This window comes from Lynx canadensis, chromosome F1, assembly GCF_007474595.2.
Source record: "Lynx canadensis isolate LIC74 chromosome F1, mLynCan4.pri.v2, whole genome shotgun sequence".
Lineage (NCBI taxonomy): Eukaryota > Metazoa > Chordata > Mammalia > Carnivora > Felidae > Lynx > Lynx canadensis.
Genome location: NC_044319.2, coordinates 15661919 through 15683477, shown reverse-complemented (window position 1 = coordinate 15683477; position 21559 = coordinate 15661919). Strand labels below are relative to the sequence as shown.

The 21559-nt window shown below is 38.2% G+C and overlaps 1 protein-coding gene across 2 annotated transcripts in view; it reads right to left on the bottom strand.

The window, feature by feature from the left end:
- The window catches only part of KLHL20 (kelch like family member 20), a 65035-nt gene extending 44275 nt beyond the window's left edge, over window positions 1-20760 (bottom strand). The window contains exons 1-3 of one of the 2 annotated variants that reach the window (XM_030302576.1): window positions 20458-20760; window positions 19488-19551; window positions 1514-2087 (exon numbers count right to left, since the gene is read on the bottom strand). In XM_030302576.1, the coding sequence (XP_030158436.1) occupies window positions 1514-2087; window positions 19488-19510 (597 nt within the window). In that variant the 5' untranslated portion in view covers window positions 19511-19551; window positions 20458-20760. The remainder of the gene's footprint in view (window positions 1-1513; window positions 2088-19487; window positions 19552-20457) is intronic. The other variant, XM_030302575.2, reaches the window with a different exon arrangement.
- Between the last annotated feature and the right edge of the window lie 799 nt (window positions 20761-21559).

Genomic DNA, 21559 nt, shown 5'->3' with positions numbered 1-21559 from the left:
ACTTATTTTTGAGAGAGCACGAGTAGGGGAGAGGCAGAGAGAAGTGGGGGACAAAGGATCCAAAGTGGGCTCTGTGCTGACAGCAGCAAGCCTGATGCAGGGCTTGAACCCATGAACCACGAGATCATGACCTGAGCCAAAGTCGGATGTTCAACCCACTGAGCCACCAAGATGTCCCTGTCTTTTTTTTTTTTTTTTATGTTTAATTTTGAGAGAGAGAGAGAGAGAGAGAGAGCGAGCGAGCGTGAGTGGGGGAGGGGTAGTGAGAGAGGGAGACACAGAATCGGAAGCAGGCTCCAGGCTGTGAACTGTCAGCACAGAGCCCAAGGTGGGGCTCAAACTCATGGACTGCGAGATCATGACCTGAAGTCGGATGTTTAACCGACTGAACCACCCAGGTGCCCCCGCCTTTTTTAAAGGATTTTATTTTTAAGTAATTGTGAGGCTCGAATTCACAACCCTGATATCCAGAGTCGCAATGCTACTGACTAAGCCAACCAGGCACTCCCTGCTTTGTCTTTAACTTTTGTCTGGCTACTGTTATTTTGTTCTACCATGCAAAAATTTTTTATTTTTATGTAGCCAAATCTATCAATATTTTCTTCTATGCCTTCTGGATTAGTCAGTTAGAAAGGCCTTTCTCACTTCAAGATTAAAAAGGAATAGCTCCATGTCATCTTCTAATATTTTCATGGTTTCATGTTGTATGAAATGAAATCTTTGATCCATAGGAGGTTATCCTGGTGGAGAGAAGAGTGACTGATATTAAAGTGTAAAAGGGACCATGTCTTTGCTTAAAGCCCTTTAATTGTTTTCTGTTGCTCTTAAGATTAAATTTCAAATTCTTAACATGGTCTATTAACTCCAGTGTGATCGGGCTCTGGTCTTTCTGTAAAATCGTTATGTAATGTCTTCCCTTTTGCTCTCTGGGTCTCACTGGTTTTCTTTCAGTTTCTCAATCTAGTTATGCTTTTTCATGTCTCAGAATTTGGCTTGATCTGTTCCAGAACCAAAGTTAAATCTGTCTGTAATATACTGCTAAATCAGAGTTTAATAGTATAGGCTTCTTCTTTGTAGTACCTATTAATTATAATTAATTATTTGTGTGATTATGCATTAATGGCTATCCTCTCTGCTAGATTATAACCTCCATGAGAACACTCTGGGCATCTTGTTTACTACCATATCTTATCATTATCTTTATTAATGAATTAATAAACTGAATACAGTTTATTAATGAATCAATGAACTGTTTTCTGACTTGTAAACTAGTTTATGAATATGGCTAGGGAGAATCAAATCCCTAAACCTTAACTTTTGCTGACAGAACATAAAATTGGCCTTTAAATAAAAACCAGGCTGAGAATTGATAATAACTTATTTCTTTGATATTATAAGTTAGAATCCACAGTAAATACCCAAACAGGTACATGTTAGTTAGCAGAACGTGAACTCATATTGCTCTCCTGACAAATAGATTATGAATGCATTCAAACCACCAAGTATAACTCACCTCTTGAAAGTTATGTTGAGTGAACTTGTCTGCTATCCTTAGCAACTCACGACATGAATGTGTGTCAGCAAAAGCCCGAATGCCCAGGCAATTAGAAGGATCTAATTGTCTCTTTAAGAATTCACAGCAGGCTTCCTGTATTTCTGCCAACTGGAGGAGGCAAGCAGCTGGCAGAAGGGTCTGAACATTGCCCTCTTCCACAGTTATCTGGGAGGTATACGCAAAGTCAATCAGTAGTTCCATAGCCCTCTCATCTATGTCTCGGATCACTACTTCTGTCTGACGGCTTTCTGCCAATTCTCCTGTAAACATAGCTCGGAAGTAGGGACTGCAGGCTGACAAAATGACTCGATGGGCATATATCTTCTTAGCGCCCACAACTAGCACCACATCGCATAGCTCCCGATGCTTTCTCAGAAGATTAATCACTTCCAAGGTTTGTCGAGGGTGCTTGTCTGAAATATAGGGCATGCGGGCGGGTTGGGGAACCCCTTCTGGCAGTTTATTGGGGTCTCCAAGGGTGCAGCGGCTTGTTACATCCATTCCAGTCTCTCCTGGTCGAATGTTGGTACACCTACAGGAATGGGGGAAGGAGGGAGAAGAGATGATGGCAATATTATTAGAAACTCACTTTTGCCATAAAGTGTTCATAAGTAAAGAGATAAAGAAACCTGCAGGTAATCAAAAGGGAGAACTAAGTCCCCAAAGGGCTTCCATTCTAAGAACACGGGAACGCATAAACTTCCTTAAAGTCTTCTGAAAAACAGCATTAATGCCAAATCAGAGTACTTTCACTATGCACTCCCATAAAATAAAGGACAATTCCTTTTCCATCTCAGAAGTACTCAGACTAGAATGTCTGAGGCCACATCTTTTACAAACTACCTGTAATACATCAATAAAAATTTATGAAAAACATTTGTAAATTATTCTTTCTGCACAAAACAGAGCTATGGACTTTAATTCCTTAATCTGGCTTAGCCAAAATGTTGATATTTCTTTTTCTACAACACAGAAATGTTTCTATCTCATTATAATGGCAATATTTTAGACTTCTCTCAAGTTCAGCCAAAGTTATAAAATATAGCTCATGCTGCATGAAAGGAACAAAAAGGGAGGCCAGGGCCCCTAAAATTAACTTTATATGTAGTACTGTATTTCCTTTATTCTAATATGCATAGTTTTCACAGTTTATACAGGCGATCACAATGGTCCTAAGTAAAAAACAAACTAAAACTAAACTAAAAAAAAAAACTAAAAAAAAAAAAAAAATCCTAAGCACAGGCTACAAAAACTAGTGTTAACAGGATGCTACAGATAATTACTGGTGGCCAGACATTCTTTTGTCTGTGAATGAGAGGAAAGCTTAGATAGAACTTTGTAACATTAAAGAAAACTGAGGTATGGACAAATTATATGGACAAATACATGCTAGACTGTCAGCTAATAAAAGCTTTGCATACGTTTAATGCAACTTACACTACTAAGAAGTTCTTAAACGAACCATATGACTTATAAGTGAGGAAATATAGTAAATAACTATGTAGTTAATCATATTAGTTTGTTCCTAGAAAGGGAAAGAATCAAACCAAATATTTTAGAAGCCATTCACAGGGAGAAATGAGTTAAAATTCCCTCCCCTTGTATAAGTTCAACCATAGATGTCTCAAAAATATTTTACCATATCTTAAATTAAGATTTTCTTTTTCCCTTCAAGTCTAACCACTCTGAGGGTTGGGTACTATGGCTACTCTGTACCAGCAGCATAAAGTTTCATACACTGTAGAAAAGATGGGCCTGGGTTGAAATGCTAGTACTGACAATTACTGGGCAAGTTACTTATCCTCTGTAATCCTCAATTTCTTCAGCTGTAAAATGGGCATCTATCCTATATTGGCAAAGATTAAAGGAGATAATGCACATAAAAGCTTCCAGTTCAGGGCTTGCTACATTTTAAATTGCAGCTATTGTAGTAATAGAATTATTACGTTCCTTTCCAATGAGGTCATTATGCTTATCCATATTAGAAATCAAGTCTGAGTTGATATGCTTCAATTAATATTTAAATAAATTTTGAATAGTAATCCAGCAAGTCTGGATTGAAGTTTACCTTTACTTAGAAATCTTTTCTTCACAGTTTATGAACATTCAAGTGGGAAAGAAGATGGCAGGTGAAATAGTTTTTTAGTAGGATTCTTAGGAGCCTCTGTACAAAGATTTTGTTAGACTAATTTGGGGACAGAGATATTAAATCTGACAATAAGCCTCATTTGTTTAAAAGTACCATATATTTCCAACTGTTCCCACCAAATCAGTCAGAATCAAGGAAGGTTTACTATGGTTACAAAAGAAATATATAGGTCCATAAATAGACATTATTCCCCACTTTAGAAATGAATACTTTCCCCAACATTTAATTTTATGTTAGGTATTTGGAGGCTTATATACTTCTGTAGCAAGAGTGCTGTAAATGGGGGCTAGGTTTAGTTGTAAAATAAACTTAGTGTGTCATAAGCAGCACTGAAAAAATGAAACATAAGAAAAAATATTGGCATATATTCCCTTTAGTTCACTGTTTCAACTGTGTGTTGTATACACACACGGATTCATATATATCTATATAATTGGGTCCCTTTGTAAGCTCTATGTTACAGCAATAAATTTAAAAGCCACTGACATAGAGTTCTGACCTGAATTTTGAAGTCCGAAGACACAAAGGCCAAGAGGTTCAAGGAGAAGGAAAAGACCATTTCTCATTTTGGGATTGATTAAGGGTTTGTTGTTGCTGTTGTGTTTGGTGGCTTTTGAGTGGGATGATGGCTGGAGCTCGGGAAGCTACTCTTACATGCAGACTTTGGAAGTCTATAAGTTGGGCATTTCCTGTACATGTAAGTATGTGTTACCCTAACTGTGCTAAAGGACACCCTCTTGAGAGGCTGTAATAACTATTTTCCTTTAAAAAGGGATCTGGAAAAAATGAGGGTGACAGCTCTGTAAATTTCTCAAATTTGATACACACAACATCATAGGATCAGGGTATATGTGTGTTAATAAATTTTACATGTTAATGTTCTCCAGAAATCTTTAAATACTTTTTTTTAGATGTTTATTTATTTCTGAGACACAGAGAGACAGAGCACGAGTGGGGGAGGGGCAGAGAGGAGGGAGACACAGAATCTGAAGCAGGCCCCAGGCTCTGAGCTGTCAGTACAGAGCCTGACATGGGGCTTGAACTCACAAACCGTGAGATTGTGACCTGAGCTGAAGTAGGTCACTCAACAGACTGAGCCACCTAGGCACCCCATCCAGAAACCTTTAAATATGAAAAGCAACCTTGCTTGCTTGTCATAATTTGTTACCTAGCTTGAAGAATGGAGATTGAGATTTGAAATAGAATGCATCATCAGATCATCTAGCATAATACCCTCCTTTAACAGATGAAGGAACTGATTTGGTTAGGTGACTTCTTTAAAATCATGAAGCTTTCTTTCAGTAGCACAGCAGGTCTCCTGATACTCTAGGATAAACTACAACTATCTCCTGGGGCACTGTAAACATTTAATAATGTGACTGATGTGAATGTTGGGTTAGGGAAAGAAGGGAGATGTAGAATTATTTAACAATTCAAAGTAAGATTTTCAGTTTTTTTCCTTATGGATATCCAAATTTCTGTACAACTTTTTAAAGCCCAGAAAGCTACAGTTAAACGCAGATTATTTTGGTCTAGTCATCATGAAGAACTTCACCAGTGGACTATCAGAAGAGTCAAGTAACTTGGTAAAAGGACCACAAAATGAATGTCAGGCTTAAGGAAAATAGCATAATAAAATTGAACCTAAGTCTTTCCTTTTCCAGCTTAAAAAAACCTGGGATGGTCTAAGAAATTTTCAGAATTATCTCTAAACATTTCTAAAATAGTCAAGGGTTATTACCTTTTAAAAAGTGATTCCAGGTAATATATAAGAGAAGCAAGTTTATACCTTATGTTCATATTTCATATGTAGAAATTGAGGTGTTAACTTCCTAGGTAAATGCCACAAACTTAAATTGACAAATAATTATAATGGAGATACTCAGATTTTCATAATTATCACACTGTATCTACCAGCATGAAAAAATCTATGCTCCTCTAAGTTGGTAATTATTCTTTTAACACATATTTACTAATTGCATATAATTTACAAAGCAGTTTGTTTGAAGTGAGAAAAAAATCAAAGGAATATAAAGAGGCAATCAGGGAATCTATCTAGAAGAGGGGATACATGAATAACCAGAGAAAGGGCAATCAGGACAAAAATTGTGGTCAGAAAGGCAAAAATCGGTATAGTATTTGTTTATACTGGAAAGATCCTAGATCTGATTGGCATAAGCTACAAGGTTACTTCAAGGGTATGTATTTTTGTTGTGAAGTAGGAATATTACATTGGGTTATTCTGGAACTTAGGTGAAATATCCCATACCCATGGTCCAGATCATTATATTTCTGTTTCTGATTCTACACTCACTAAGCAGTCTTCTCATGAATAATTCTTCCAGAGATATCATGTTATTTAAAAGGAGGCATAGGTGACTCTGAGTTTTAGGTCACCCTCATGTGAGTCTCACAGACTTAATCATCTATATTGAGACAGTCTAACATCTGGCCTTCAGGGGACAGTTATCACTTTACTACCCCTAAAGCTGTAGCATGGACAGGAACTACGGTATAATAAAACACCTGTGTTGAGAGGGTCCCCTGGGAAGGAGAGACTAGAAAAGGACATTTTGGGAAGAAGAAACTACATTTACATTACAAAGGCACAACCTGAAAACAAAGAACATAGTTTTTCCTTTCTCCAACAGCAACCTGTTTTTCCAAAGTACTTATAAATTCAAGCTTTCTATGCTTGGCCTTAGCCCACAGGTGATTCTGTATTCTAGAACACAAACTGTTCATAATTCCTGACATCTGGTAGAAACAGCACCATTTATGCTTGGTAATTTACAGACTGAAAAAAGCTGAGCAGTTAAAGGATAATTTTTGCCACCCATGTAAATAATCAAGGAAGCTTTTAATCACAATGCTTAATGATGCCTTGTACATGGTAGATGCTGAAAGAATAAATCACACGGTTAACAGTGGTGCAATCAAGCTTCTTTTAAAAAGAACCAACATTAAAGACAAGATAAATTCAAAAATTCCTATTTTAATATTGACATTGCATGTTGAAATGAAAACATTTTTGTTGTAACCATAATGATGTACATAAAGACAGTACTGTTGAACTTAGATATAAACAATTTTTTATTTCACCTACATACAATAAGGAAGCTAATTTCTACATCTCTGTCTTTTCATTTAAAAGTATACCATAGCAAGAAAAAAAAAACCTGTGCTGTTAATTATTGTATGAGTACAGATTCTGACTTTTAATAATGGGTAATTTCTATGAGCACTGGGTGTTGTAGGTAGGTGATGAACCCTGGGAATCTACCCCCAAAACCAAGAGCACACTGTACACACTACATGTTAGCCAATTCGACAACAAATTATATTTAAAAAAAATAACAGGTAGTTTCTATACTTTTATCAGTGGTCTGGTTTGCAAACTTGCTAAGAATTCCCTTAAATGAGGTCATTCTCCAAAGGTCTGTCCTCTCTGCTCTCTATACACATTCTTAGGGGGAACTCGTCTAACCTCATGGTTCCCATCATCCATATGTGAATGGCTAAAAGGGCCTTATCTTCTGTCTGAATAAATTCTGAATTTGGATCCATATGAATGTCTTGTATCACACAAGTGAAAATATCTCAATGATACATCTAAAACTGATTCCTTGATTCTCTACCTTCCTCCATGTCTCTCTTCTAGCCTTCCCCAGATTAATAAAAAGCAATTTCATTCTTCCAGTTTCTCAGGCCAAAAATCTTGGGCCTCTTCCCTTCCACACACCCTCAAACCCAATCCATCAGCAAATCCTGTCATTCTAGCTCCAAATAATATCTAGATTCCAACTATTTCTCTACATCTTCACCAGCCCCACCCTAATTCAGGCTATTCTCACCCTTTTGTAATATTGTAATAGTCTCATAAATAGTCTTCTTGCTTCCACCTTTGCCAATTTATATTCTCTTCTCTAAAGAACCTAACTGATCATTTAGAAAAGTCAGATTACACCACTCCTCTGCTTAAAATGCTTTAAATACTCAGTCAAAAACAAAGAATATAAGGTTTACCAGCTTCGACATGACTCTTCCCCTGGCTCGCTCTCTGAATTCATCTCCTATTGCTTTACTCTTGCCCACTGTTCTCTAGTCACACAGACTTACCTTGATATTTTCTGGGACATACCAAGACTTCTCTTGCTTTAGACTCTTATTCCTTCTTCCTGAAAGTTTTTTCCCCCAAACATTTATGAAGCTCACTCTGTCATTTCTTTCAGATCTCTGCTCAAATGCCAACTTATCACACAACTGTAGGGGCCAAGGGCAGGCCATCTAAAGATGGGACACTTTGGCATGAACATTGAGTTAAAAGCAATCCTGGGTCACCTGGGTGGCTCAGTCGCTTAAGGATCTGACTCTTGGTTTCGGCTCAGGTCATGATCTCAGTTCATGAGTTCAAGACCCACATCGGGCTCTGTGCTGGCAGTGTGGAGCCTACTTCGGATCGATTCTCTGTCTCCCTCTCTCTCTCTGCCCCACCCCTGTTCTCTTTTAGTAAATAAACGTAAAAAAATATATATATATTATTTACATATATAAAAAATATATATATTATTTACATATATATATATATATATATATGTAAATAAAAGCAATCCAAACCCAGCAGATTCAGAAAAAGCTCTTCACCTCCCCTTCAACTGCCTGCTTTACCAGGAAGACAGCTATTGACAGAGATTCCTCTTTATCTAAGAAACTAATCTGCAGAATAGGATACCTTTGTTTTCCAAACATCTTTCCCTTCTAATGGTCTTTCTCCCCTTTGTACCCTCAGTCCAATACCCCTTGCCTTAGCTCACATAAGCATCATGTTGCCTATCTTTGGGATTTCCATGTCTGCGTGGATTCCCTCTACAGATGCTATTGAATTTGATTTCCTCATTGTCTCATTGTTAATTTGATTCTAAGTCCAGCTTGAAGGACCTCGAATGGCAGAGGAAATTCCTTCTCCCCAACACCACCTTATATGAAATAGTATCTCTTATTTCTACCACTCTATACCCTTTAGTTTTCTTCATAAATATATTCCCTCCTGACATACTATATTGGCTTTATCGCCTAATTAGAATATAAGATCAATGAGAACAAGGCCCTTGTTTTCTTTTGCTCACTGCTATATCCCAATACCGGGGTCTAGTGTTCACTAAATTGTTGTTAAATGAATTCAACTTTTCTTTCTGCCAAAATAAATTATACCCTCCGAACTCTTGTCTCATTCTCTCAAAACCAGGTTTGTAGCCAGGCAAGCTTGTAGCCAGGTTCAAACCTTACCTCCATTACTTATTAGGTATAATCTTGGGCAAATTGCTTAACTTCCTGATCCTCAAGTTAATTATTTGTAACATAGGGATAATTACACTTACCTCACAAAGAGTGACAGTGTTGGGATTTGTCTGAATGTAGGTCCTCTGACTTTGAAGTCAGTGCCTTACAATTCCAAAGTATCTTAGGCAACTGGATTGAGTGTTTGAAACAGAAATGACTCTGGTAATCTGATTTATGTGGTTGTCATTCTTAGAAGGGAAAAAAAAGCAAGCATATTGCCACATGGCTAGACCACACTGCCCTTTTAGGAGAATGAGAAGCAATGACAACAGGGATTACCGGTAGGCTGACACTTTAAGGAGTACCTCATTTTAAATGTTCTGAGAAGCTGTATTTAATTCTAGCAATTTAATTCTAGAAGCCATATTTAATTCTATACACTAAGTTATTTCTCCTATGGTTATGCTATTTGTTTTTGTAAATGTGTACTTTTAAAATTCTGAGCGCACATCCTCCATTATTCTTATTACAACCACGGGATTCTACTGGCAGAAAAGCGAGTTTTTTGGTACATTTTTCTGGGCACCTTTTGAAAGGAAGTTATAATAAGGGTCCTAGAAATAGATTGTGTTCACACCTTGTCACATCTATATTCACAACTTCTTTGTTTGGAGTCTGATGAAATAAATACTCTAAAGAGTTGGGGGTGGGACGGTAAACTGAGGTGTGATCTGCTCCCCAGGACAGAACCCTAAGAAAGGTTTTAATTAAATCTTAGGGCGGCAAGCTTTATTGTCCAAGTAAAAATTCATCTAGAAAAACAAGAAGATCTCAAATTATTTGCTTTTTCAATCTGTGGCTTTTTATTCCAATATTGAACAAATGACATTACAAATATACACAAAAAAGAAACTGAACTCAAATAACATTTTTATTAACTTAATTTACAAGATTAATCTATATGTATTTTAAGATTTAAGGAGGCAAGTGGAAAGGATTATTCTGGACTCTATCCACATTTAACAAACTAGGGAGACCAAACAGAGCTTCTGCCTTCTCCCCGAAAGACTCTGTCAATTCTGGGAAAGAATCAGTCTATCTAAAACCAAAGGGTATAATAACTTTAGCAGATTTTGTATTCTTTTAGCACTGATGAAAAACATAACTTCAAGATAAATTCTATTAATACCATATTTTACCATCAACTCTCTCAAGTTTTAACATAATCTTGATTTTGTTCCTCTTCTAGCCGTGTGTTTCAGGGGAAGATGACCATGTTTTGAAGGATGAATCCTGACTTCTTTCAAATCATTTAGCTGATGGCATTCTCTTACCTAAGCTGGTCATCAAATTACAGGAACAGATTTACATTCCATAATTTAGGGAGTTTCTTCTGCAGGGCATTAACAAGGAAGAATGCAGCATTCTACACTGGTAGGTGGTGGGATGGGAGACCAATTTTAGGGCAGGATTAAGCCGACACTGCACAAACTACACTGGAGAGACAGAGAACTTGGGTCCAAGATGATATTACCAAGCCACTGCATCAACCAGTCTTGGAGCCCAACCCGACCTCTGGCCTTCTGGTTATGTAAATAAAAGATTTCCATGTTGATTATGCTAGTCTGAGTCAGGACTTTCAGCCCAAAGCATTCTGATACCAAAAACATGGTAGTTAAAATGTGAAACGGTAAAATCAGCCACGCATTCTAAATTTCCTAACCAATTTGAATTTAGAAATTTACTCTTGCTTTGATTAGTAAATTAGTCTTTTTTTAAAAAATATTTTTTTTTATTAAAAAAATTTTTTTTCAACGTTTTTTATTTATTTTTGGGACAGAGAGAGACAGAGCATGAATGGGGGAGGGGCAGAGAGAGAGGGAGACACAGAATCGGAAACCGGCTCCAGGCTCCAAGCCATCAGCCCAGAGCCTGACGCGGGGCTCGAACTCATGGACCGCGAGATCGTGACCTGGCTGAAGTCGGACGCTTAACCTACTGCGCCACCCAGGCGTCCCTAAAAATATATATATTTTTTTTTTATGAAATTTATTGACAAATTGGTTTCCATACAACACCCAGTGCTCATCCCAAAAGGTGCCCTCCTCAATACCCATCACCCACCCTCCCCTCCCTCCCACCCCCCATCAACCCTCAGTTTGTTCTCAGTTTTTAACAGTCTCTTATGCTTTGGCTCTCTCCCACTCTAACCTCTTTTTTTTTTTTTTTTCCTTCCCCTCCCCCATGGGTTCCTGTTTCTCAGGAAGTTCCTAAGTTTCTCAGGATCCACATAAGAGTGAAACCATATGGTATCTGTCTTTCTCTGTATGGCTTATTTCACTTAGCATTACACTCTCCAGTTCCATCCACGTTGCTAACAAATGGTGCTGGGAGAACTGGACAGCAACATGCAGAAGGTTGAAACTAGACCACTTTCTCACACCATTTACAAAATAAACTCAAAATGGATAAAGGACCTAAATGTGAGACAGGAAACCATCAAAACCTTAGAGGAGGAAAGCAGGAAAAGACCTCTCTGACCTCAGCCGTAGCAATCTCTTACTCGACACATCCCCAAAGGCAAGGGAATTAAAAGCAAAAGTGAATTACTGGGACCTTATGAAGATAAAAAGCTTCTGCACAGCAAAGGAAACAACCAACAAAACTAAAGGCAACCAACGGAATGGGAAAAGATATTTGCAAATGACATATCGGACAAAGGGCTAGTATCTAAAATCTATAAAGAGCTCACCAAACTCCACACCCTAAAAATATTTTTAAAAAATGTTTATTTACTTTGATTTGAGAGACAGAGCATAAGTAGAAGAGGAGCTAGGTGGTGGGCGGAGAGTGAATCTGAAACAGAGCTTCGTGGGGCTTGATCTCAAAAACTGGGATATTATGACCTGAGCTGAAATCAAGAGACACTAAACCAACTGAGCCACCCAGGCGCCCCCAACTACTCTTGTATACAGAGGGTCTTCCTCCATTATTATCATATTTTCTAAACATGGTACTGATAGATTTAAGATCATGGTCTGAATGTGTGGCTTTTCTTTCAAATGAAATGAAAATGTGAGAAGACTAGATATTGTTCTTTACTAGATATTGTTATTTACTAGATATTGTTCAATTCCCACTAGGCTGTTATATTCACTTTTAAAATATTGTGTTTCTTTGACACCAGATATATGAGGGTGCTTAATAAAAATTCAGGCTCCTGAGGTGCTAGAGAATCAGAATCTCTGGTGATATGACTCTAGAATCTGTATTTAGCAAGCAGGTAATTTTAAACACATTAAAATGTGAATAAATGACTGACTTAATAAAATCTGACTAATAAAATAAAAATCTCTTTTTCAGTGGAAGTCAGTTTTTACAAAAAGAATATACTGACCTAAGTTGAAGGGAAATAACAGAGTGGGGAAAGCAAGAATTCAAAATGCAGCTATAAAGGAAAAAAAAAGTAAAACATATTGTCAAACATATAAATTAAACAAGAAGGATTCACTTACCCAAAATGTCAATAAATCTAAACAATTCTATAAGGCAAGCATCAGATATTATGGAATCAGTTTAAGAAACTATAATTACTACAACTGAATCTCTACATAGTGAGAAGAAAAAAACTGCTATTATAAATTTTCAATTATTGTTATTTTACATTCTGGGGAAAGGAACAGCATTTATTTCAGAGACAGATGCTGCTTTTGAGAAAACGAGTATTTAGGCCCTTTAATTATGAAAGGCAAGGTGAGGTCCCCCTAGAATGATAAAGACCACCAGAAGGGTTTTGCTTACAGGTTTTGTTTTGTTTTGAGATTGAAACTGAAATTGCATTTGAGTACCATCAGGAGGGCTTGTACTCTTAGTTCGCCACAGTCCCTACCACTCTATCTTACGTGAAGCCATGCCACACATTCAATATGATCTAAAGACATTAAGATTTTGTTTTTTAACCACTTCTACTAGAGATATCAGGATTGTAACAAAGAGACTAAACTGCTCAGTATAATAAAGTAACAATAATTGAGAAGGGAGAATTATAACACATGGGAAAGGAAAGGGGGGCACTGATAAAAATGGTGGCAGGTTGTGATCTAAGGGGAGACAGCCAGTAAGAAAATAATGAATAGTCAAAAAACTTCATTATCCCTAAATTTTCAGTAAAAACCTGAAGTTTCCAATGGCAGTGGTTAATGAAGGTAAAGAAAGAGATACTGGGTATGGAGTATTTCCAAAATGAAGTTTGCCTGTGACAAGAAGAGACCTTTAATGTCAGTTTAAAGTGGAAGAAGACTAGAAAATGATATATACTAATATGAAGAATGAGAAAGAGGGAGCAATTTAAAAAAATAATAGAGAATAAATGATGGTGCGAGATCCTTGAAGAGGGGGAGTATACAGAACCAAAATACAGAGGAATGACTCTTTGACAAAAGGTAGAAAGGCTTACATAAGAGCTCAGAGTAAGGGAGTAAGGGGGAGGAGATAATGAGGAAACAGATACATTTATTTTGTGGTAAGGAGGTATCAGGGCCTTGGGAAAGTTCATACCTGATGGCCTCTATTTTTTCTGTGAAGTTGGGGGAGCAGGCCATTGCTGGCAGTGAGAGGGGTAGTGACAGGGTCATGAGAGAATGCATGAAGGTGTGACACAGCTGCTTCAGGCAGTGAGTACGCGTTAACTGGGGAATGAGTAAGCATTAACCAGGGACCTACAGATTTACTGTTGGATAACTCTGTTGGCTCAAATAAAATACGTCTTAATTGTTTATTTTTTATTTATCATTCTGAGAGACAGAGGAGAGAGAGAGAGTAGGGGGTGGGGGTAAAGAGAGAAGGGGAGAGAGAATGCCAAGCAGGCTCCACGCTGTCAGGGCACAGCCTGATGCAGGGCTCAATCCCATAAGCTGTGAGATCATGACCTGAGCTAAAATCAAGAGCTGGATGCTTAGCTGACTGAGCCACCCAGGCACCCCTGGCTCAAATAGTATTAAAGATTCTGATTAGAGTAGCATGAATTCCCCATGGCTTCTTTTTTCCAGCAGTAATCAGCAGTCCAAATCAAGGAATATAAATGCTTGCATTAATCAAGAGTTGGATGCCACACAATCTAGGGAGTTACGTGATGGCTAGAAAATGGTTGAAGTGGTTGCAGAAACAGTAGGGGCAAAGGCATGTTGAACTGATAGAGTGGCATTCCAGAGGTTATTCTCAGAAAACAAGTTATGAAGACTTATTATCCCAGAGAGAAAGTTTTTCTCAGTGTGAGTAGGAATGAATAGTCAAAATAAGTAAAGGTGAAAGTCATAAGAATGTATGTATGTATCTATGTATCTGTGTGTTTATCAAAAAAATGTTTAATGTTTATTTCTGAGAGAGAGACAGAGCATGAGCAGGGGCAGAGAGAGAGGGAGACACAGAATCTGAAACAGGCTCCAGGTTCTGAGCTGTCAGCACAGAGCCTGACGTGGGGCTTGAACTAAGGAACAGTGAGATCATGACCCGAGCTGAAGTTGGACGCTCAACCAACTGAGCCACCCAGGCGCCCCACAAGAATGTATTTATTTATGTTTGTACTCTATAGTTAAAAGTTTGTTTTAAAAGTCCCAACAATCTAGGAAGTCAAGGAAATGTGGGGTAGGTAAAGAGATGGGTAATTTCCACGAACACTGATACCTCTACCCACCCAAAATGTGTAAGCCACCCTCAAATTTCAGGGCTACCATGTCACACATTCCTTAGACCTTTTACTCCAAAAGTAATATTCTTAGTTGAGGAAAGAGCCATTTTGTGTAAGGGGTTAACATAATTTGAAATCAACACAATAAAAAGTTTAGAAAACACAGTCTCTGCTTCTAAAGCATTTATAACCAAGTTTTGTCTCCTAGTCCAAAGACCTGCAAATCTTTTCTTAGCCTGGAATTGTGCTCCCTACCTAAACGAACATCTCTCCCTTTATACTTCAAAAGTTCTGTTTTAATTCGGAAATTAACAGCCTTCTCTTAAAAAAACAAACAAAAAAAAAAGATTCAGCTAAACTGACCATTATTTAAAGTCCCAAGCAGGCTCGAAAAAAGAGAAAACTACAGATAGGAGTATAAAAACCCTTAAGACAGAAATAATAACCCAAAGTGCCAGCTCTGCTTACCAGGAGGGCACCCACTAGCACTACATAAATTCCATACCTGATTCCATACCAGGAAGTCAGGCTGTAACCCCTTAATCTGAAAACAGGTCATAAATGCTTTAGCCCTAAAATACCTCATCCCTGCTTACTGGGTAAAATGAGTATCAGGATTGGTCCAGCCATCAAGGCATGAAGGAGGAAGAGCATGCAAACAAGCTAGCCTCCCTTTACGTCAGGACAGCCAGGGCCTCCCTAGGATACCTCTTAGCAGATTCTGCTGACATTTCATTGGCAGCACTGTCTTATACAGCCATCTCAAATGCAAAGAAGATGATGATACCAAGCATAATATTTTATGTTCCTGTTTCTATATAGTAAAGGAAAGGAAGAACAGTTGTTCAGCAAGCTAACCTACAGTGCATGCCACACCAAGGAAGAGTCATTTTACACTAGCAGGTACATTTTACACTACTATTTTTAAACATGCATTTTAGACGGATTAAAATAAATAGGAAATTCTAAAGATATGAGACCTGAATGGGATTGTTATTGTTGTTTGAAGCGAGGAGAAGCTCATCTGATCTTGAGGTTCTGTCCTTGGCATCCCCCCTTTTCTGTTCTACCCTCATTCATGCCTACAACTTCAAGAACATTCTGTGGGCTGCTGATGTGCAATTTTTTTGCATCTCTTCTGCTCTCTTGTGTCCCAAACCATATTCCAGTTATATGCTGGCTATCTCTGTTGGCTGGTTTCCTAGACATACGAATCTTAAAACGTATGAAAGAGAAACTACTTCTGGCTTACTGAAACCTGTTGGTGCCTCTTCCTGTATTTTTGATCTCATCATGGCATCACCTGGTTTCCCAAGCTGAAATCCTTAGAGTCATTTATGCTGCTACCTTTTCCTTATTCTATATCCACCAAATCCTTTTGATGTCACTATTAGACAGTCTTAATTCCATCCTCTTCTCTCAATCCCCACTGCCACAGATCTACTTCCAATCGCCGTCAGGTTTCACCTAAACCACAACTCCTGTAATTAGTTTCTTTGCCGTCATTTCTTCCCTCTTTCTAGTCTATGCCCTTTCCTCCCAAAGATCAGCCCCAAGAACAAATCTAATCTATATAACAATGTACACTGGTTCTTAAATACCTAGAGGATAAAGCCGAACTCTTTCCCATGGTTGCAGCCTAATTCTCTGTGATTTTTCCCTGTTTCACTTTTTCTGCCCCCACATGCTCTACACTGCAGATATACTCACCATTCCATTCATGTCATATACTTGCAGGTCTTGGTGTCTTTTTTTGAGGTGGGGGCACAGCACAGATGTTCCTTCTGTTTATGGGGTCTTTAATTAACTTCCTTCTTTAAATTCGTATCTTTTAAAGTACATTCTTTACTTTAAAGCAAATCCTTATCCTTTCTAGAAGATCCAGCTCAAATATCACCATCTCTGTGAAGCTCTCCTCATCTTCACAGAGCAGAAGTTCCCTTCTCTATGTTTACATCTCTATTAAAATTCTGTTCATATTGTAGTATGGTGTCTATTCACATGTCTTTCCATCTCTTCATCTGCATATATACAGTATATGGGCATATAATCAGTTCTATAGAAATGTTTGGCGAGTGAATGAATCAATTCCTAATAAAATCAGGCTCAGTTTCCTATTTATATATTTAAGGAAGGAAATAATTACATTGCAAAATGATTTAGTATCTCTAAATGAAATACATGATTAAAAAATAATATCTTAGGGGTGCCTGGGTGGCTCAGTCCATTAAGCATCCAACTTCAACTCAGGTCATGATCTTGCAGTTTGTGGGTTCAAGCCCCATATCGGGTTCTGTGCTGACAGCTCAGAGCCTGGAGCCTGCTTTGGATCTGTCTCTCCTCCTCTCTTTGCCCCTTCCCTGCTCACATTCTGTCTCTCTCTCTCAAAAATAAATAAACATTAAAAAATAATATGTTGGGAAAACAGGCATATTTTTGGTGAGACTAGATTGGGTATAATCTCTAAGGAAGGAATTTGTCAATATATACCAAAATTTACAAACACACATACTCTTTGGGCAATTCTACATCTAAGAATTTATTCTATGCATACACATTTGGGCAAAAACAACTGGCAAGGATATTCACTGCAGACTGGTTGTAATAGCAAAATATTTGAAATAGCTTTAAGTGTCTCCGAAAAGGACTGGTTAACTATATGGCACTTACAGACAATGAAATACTAAGTAGCTAGCAAAAAGAATAAGGTGGGTCTATATGTATTTGTCATAATCTACAAGATAATGTGTGAAGTGAAAAAAGAAAGATATCGTAGAATGAGCATGGTATGCTGACATTAATGTTTTTAGAAAAGGAGAGTTGTTGTGTATGCTTGTATGTCCATTATGTTTATGAAAAATGAATAAGAAACTGTTTGTAGTGGTTGCCTATAAAGAGAACTGGGAGCTGGGGTCAGCATTGGGAGACTTACTTTTCACTGACCATCTTATTGTATCTTTTAAATTTTGTATCTGTACACATAATGGCTATTTAAATGAATTCAATGAAGCTTTACTAGTAAGTTGTCAATCAATTTCATAAAACTTTGTAATTAAGCATTAAAATACCTTTAACGAACTTGTTTTCAGCCTTTTCTTGTTCATATTTTTTGGCAGGTAGCACGCAGGGAAAAAGTCTGCAGGTACTGTTTAGTCATTTAAATGATTATTCAGGAATCATTAGGCACCAGGGATGCAAAGGTATAGAAGACTCAAAATTCTCTAGTAGGGAGAATAAACGTGTATTCAAATAATCTTAATACAGTTACTTCTTATTCAAAGCTTCTCCAATAGCAGCTAAGTATAAAACCAACATTACTGCACAGAGACTGCCTTCTGGGCTGCAGCTACAAGAATGACAGCGAAGCAGGGAAAGGTAAGCAAATGTAAAATTAAATCCGAGATCAATGCTCTGGCCAAGTGATGGTGATGAAGAAAGAGCTGTAGTTTGACAATTAATGGCACAAGAATTCTCTCAACATGATTTTGAATAACTGGCAGTATTATATAATAAAGCAAGAAAAAAAAGCATGTAGATATGAGTAAGTGAATATTTTATATAGAAATTACTGATAAACCAAAGACATTCCCACGCTGTGCCTTCTCTTTTTAAAAAATAATAAGCTCTTATTTTAGCAATTACATAAGATATGACATTTATGGCAGGTGAGGAACAGAAGCAATGAGGAAGAGAAGCAATCAGTGGTTTTTGCAACGATGATACAGGATAAAGTGGTAAAGCATTTAATAGATGTTAATTTCTTCATGTACACTGCAGTCAAATATTATTCCTACAGGAAGTTAGATACAAATAAGATACTGACATTTGTTACATCATATCATCTTTAATCTGGAGATCTCAAAGCATTTGAAAGCATTCATTAGTTCCCAATATCCTGGTCAGATACATTAGAAAAATAAGTTGGGGCACAGAGAAGGTAAACAGTTCAAGGTCAATCAAAAAATCAATAACAGATTTGGAAAACAATATATATTATTGTTCCTGGTCCTAAGTCATAAGTCATACCCCCATCATTTAATGTTTCTTCCCCTAAAATGTTTTTTTCTCTTCTCTGGCTCTGCCAGAGCCATTTCTCTTTGATGCTAAGTAACAAATGATTACATACAGTTCAATAAATGTGAAATGAGTTTAAAGAACAAAGAAAAAGAACTGGGCTGATTTTGTTTGATGACTCTAGATCTATTTGTTAGAAAAGATTAAGAAAAAACATTATCAACTTTAGAATTGGGAGGGCTTATGATTGTCTATATAATCTTACACTCTGTTCCATTTTTCTATGGGTTAAGTTATTATGTCCACTACCTTTTTCAGTCCCCCAAGAATCTTTCCTGCAATGCAGCTATTTTAATTAACAGAACAAATGTACTATTGATCATCAATAAAATAGGCCAAACCATAATTAGGTATACGTACAGTGTATTACAAATTATTATTATTCTTCAATGGCAACAGAACCTTCTACATTCTATAGAGAATTGAAGACTAAGGAACTCAGAGAGTATCATATCACACTTAATGATTATCACAAAAATTACCATGCAAGAAGGAAAATTTAAATGTTAACAACTACGTAAAATTCATAACGTTCTTTAGACATATAAGTACTATATTGGGCTCTTATTTAAAATGTGATTAATTCTAGATAATACTTTTGATTTATTTTAGAACAAGAATCATCAGTTCCAGCAGAATTTGGTAAAGTTTGAAAACCCTTTCAAAAAATTAAATGAAGTCCTGAATTATTCCATGTTGAATTTCAATCAGTGAAACTGAAGGTTTTCCTCCTAAAAGCCTACCTGCGCATTGGCTTTCCTTCCATGCACCATGAAAAGTACCCTTCACCACACTCTACAGCCGAACCTAAGACAACAGAAAAGCAGTAACTTAATAAAAAACTATTTCTGATTTTTCCAGTAACAATCTCTATATAATCATTTCGTTCAGTGATAAAAAAAAAAAAACTTTACATCATATTATACCACAGGCCTTTTGCATCTGCACCGTCATAACCTTAGTGCCTTTAAGATGACTATCCTCAGTCTGGATATAGACATGGAAAGCTAAACGATTATAAGTGAAAGTGAAGAAAGCGCGCTTATACAGTCCTGATTGCTAGGTTAGTTTTGGCCTCTCCTCAAAAAGTGCTTGAAGACGTTTAACTTTTGGCCTCACTATCAAGTATACCTACAGAACACATTTACCCACAGAAGTAATAAGAGGATAGACTGGATAGGGGAACACGCTGGCTTAACAACGGATCTGAAGCTTTAACTTGTCCCGAAGTGACAGGAGCAGGGGGCGGCATTTGCCTTTAAAACAAACGACTCCGCTTCCGACAGTCGGGCAGCACGAACGGAGCAGAGCTCTGTTCCAGACTAACATTCTCCTTACAAGCCCTCGTTCAGTGCCCGAAACAATGTCCAACACCCACTTGGCAAGACCTCGGTAGGTCCCGAGGGGTTAAATGGGACGCACAGTACCCATTTCCTTCCCCCGAATTCCAGCTCTTGTCCGGGGAAGCTGTGCAGGGTAAGAACCCCAGCGTCCCCAGGGCTCCCGGGTAGGGGTGTCAGCCAGCTAGAGCGCAGTCTGGGGCCCCGCGAGGCCCAGCCCCAGCGCCCCAAAAGCCCGTTTCGGCGCCCACTGACAGGCGGCGGGCGAAGCACGGCCCCCTTCCCCACCCGGCAGCTCAGCACTTAGGACCAGATTTGCAAGCAAGTTCTGGGCGCTGTCCACTGTCTCCTGCTCTAAGGGCGGCTAACTCACCGGCTCTGTCATTCTTCTCTGCCGCCGCCCCCCTTCTCTGCCTGCTCCACTGCCGCCGCTAGCGCAGGCAGGATCAGATCCTCAAACTATTTCCTCCCCACCCCTCTCTTCTCTTCAGCAGCGGAAGCGGTCCTGTTCCTAAATCGTTCCTTCTGGAACTCATACAGCCCGCCAAAAGGTTCCGGCGCGGCTCAGGAAGTAGCCGCGCCCTTTGCTGGAGATTCGGATCGCCTCAAATACTGCCTGTCCTCTTAGCCACTTCCTCCAATCCTGAGGATGACCACTTTGCAAGTTCACAGCTGATCTGACAGTATTTGAATACCGAAGTTTCCTTCTTCTTCTTTGTTTTCCCCACCAGAAGGCATAGAAAAATGGGTGTAGTCACAAAAAGCTAGGAATTATTTATCCGTAGCTTGTAGGTCTCCTATCGCACTGTATAGGCACAATGTTGCCCCTCATTGTGGAGTGTATGATTGACGCGTGCGTAGGCGGGGCTGACATATCTGTCTTAGGCCCCTGCAATGTGCAAGCTGCTGGGGATACACAGCCAAATCAGAAATAGACCTGACCTTCCAGATTTCCCACAGTTTAGCTTTCAAGATACCAGAGTTTTATCCAAACACTTGACCAAGGACAAACAGATTAGCAGGAGAAAAACAAAAAGTGTTTGTCCAAACACTTTATGCCGACATTTCAAACACTTCCTCTGTGTGAAAAATTCTTTTTCAATTTGTACTCTGCCCGATTTTACCAGACCACACAGCCATCTGATTTTTACTACACATTTAGACAATATACAAGTGATAAGGTCGGGGACTCAGTTTCAGTAATATCAGTGAAAGACTGTTGCTGTTTTCCTGATATCTTGTAGGCTAAGCATGAATTTAGCCAGATTTTCTTTAGCTGTTCTTCCCATGGGATTGACATATTTGTCCAGTTGTTTCTGAAAGAGAAAGAATACCTTCTGTTAATTAGGTTGTAGTGGGAAACGTGTCACCTTTAGATCCAGACCCCCGTATTTTGAAATCCTAGTGCTGTGACTGACTTTGTGATCTTGGTCAAAGTTCTTAATCTCCTAAGCATTAGTTTTCTTTGTGTAAAA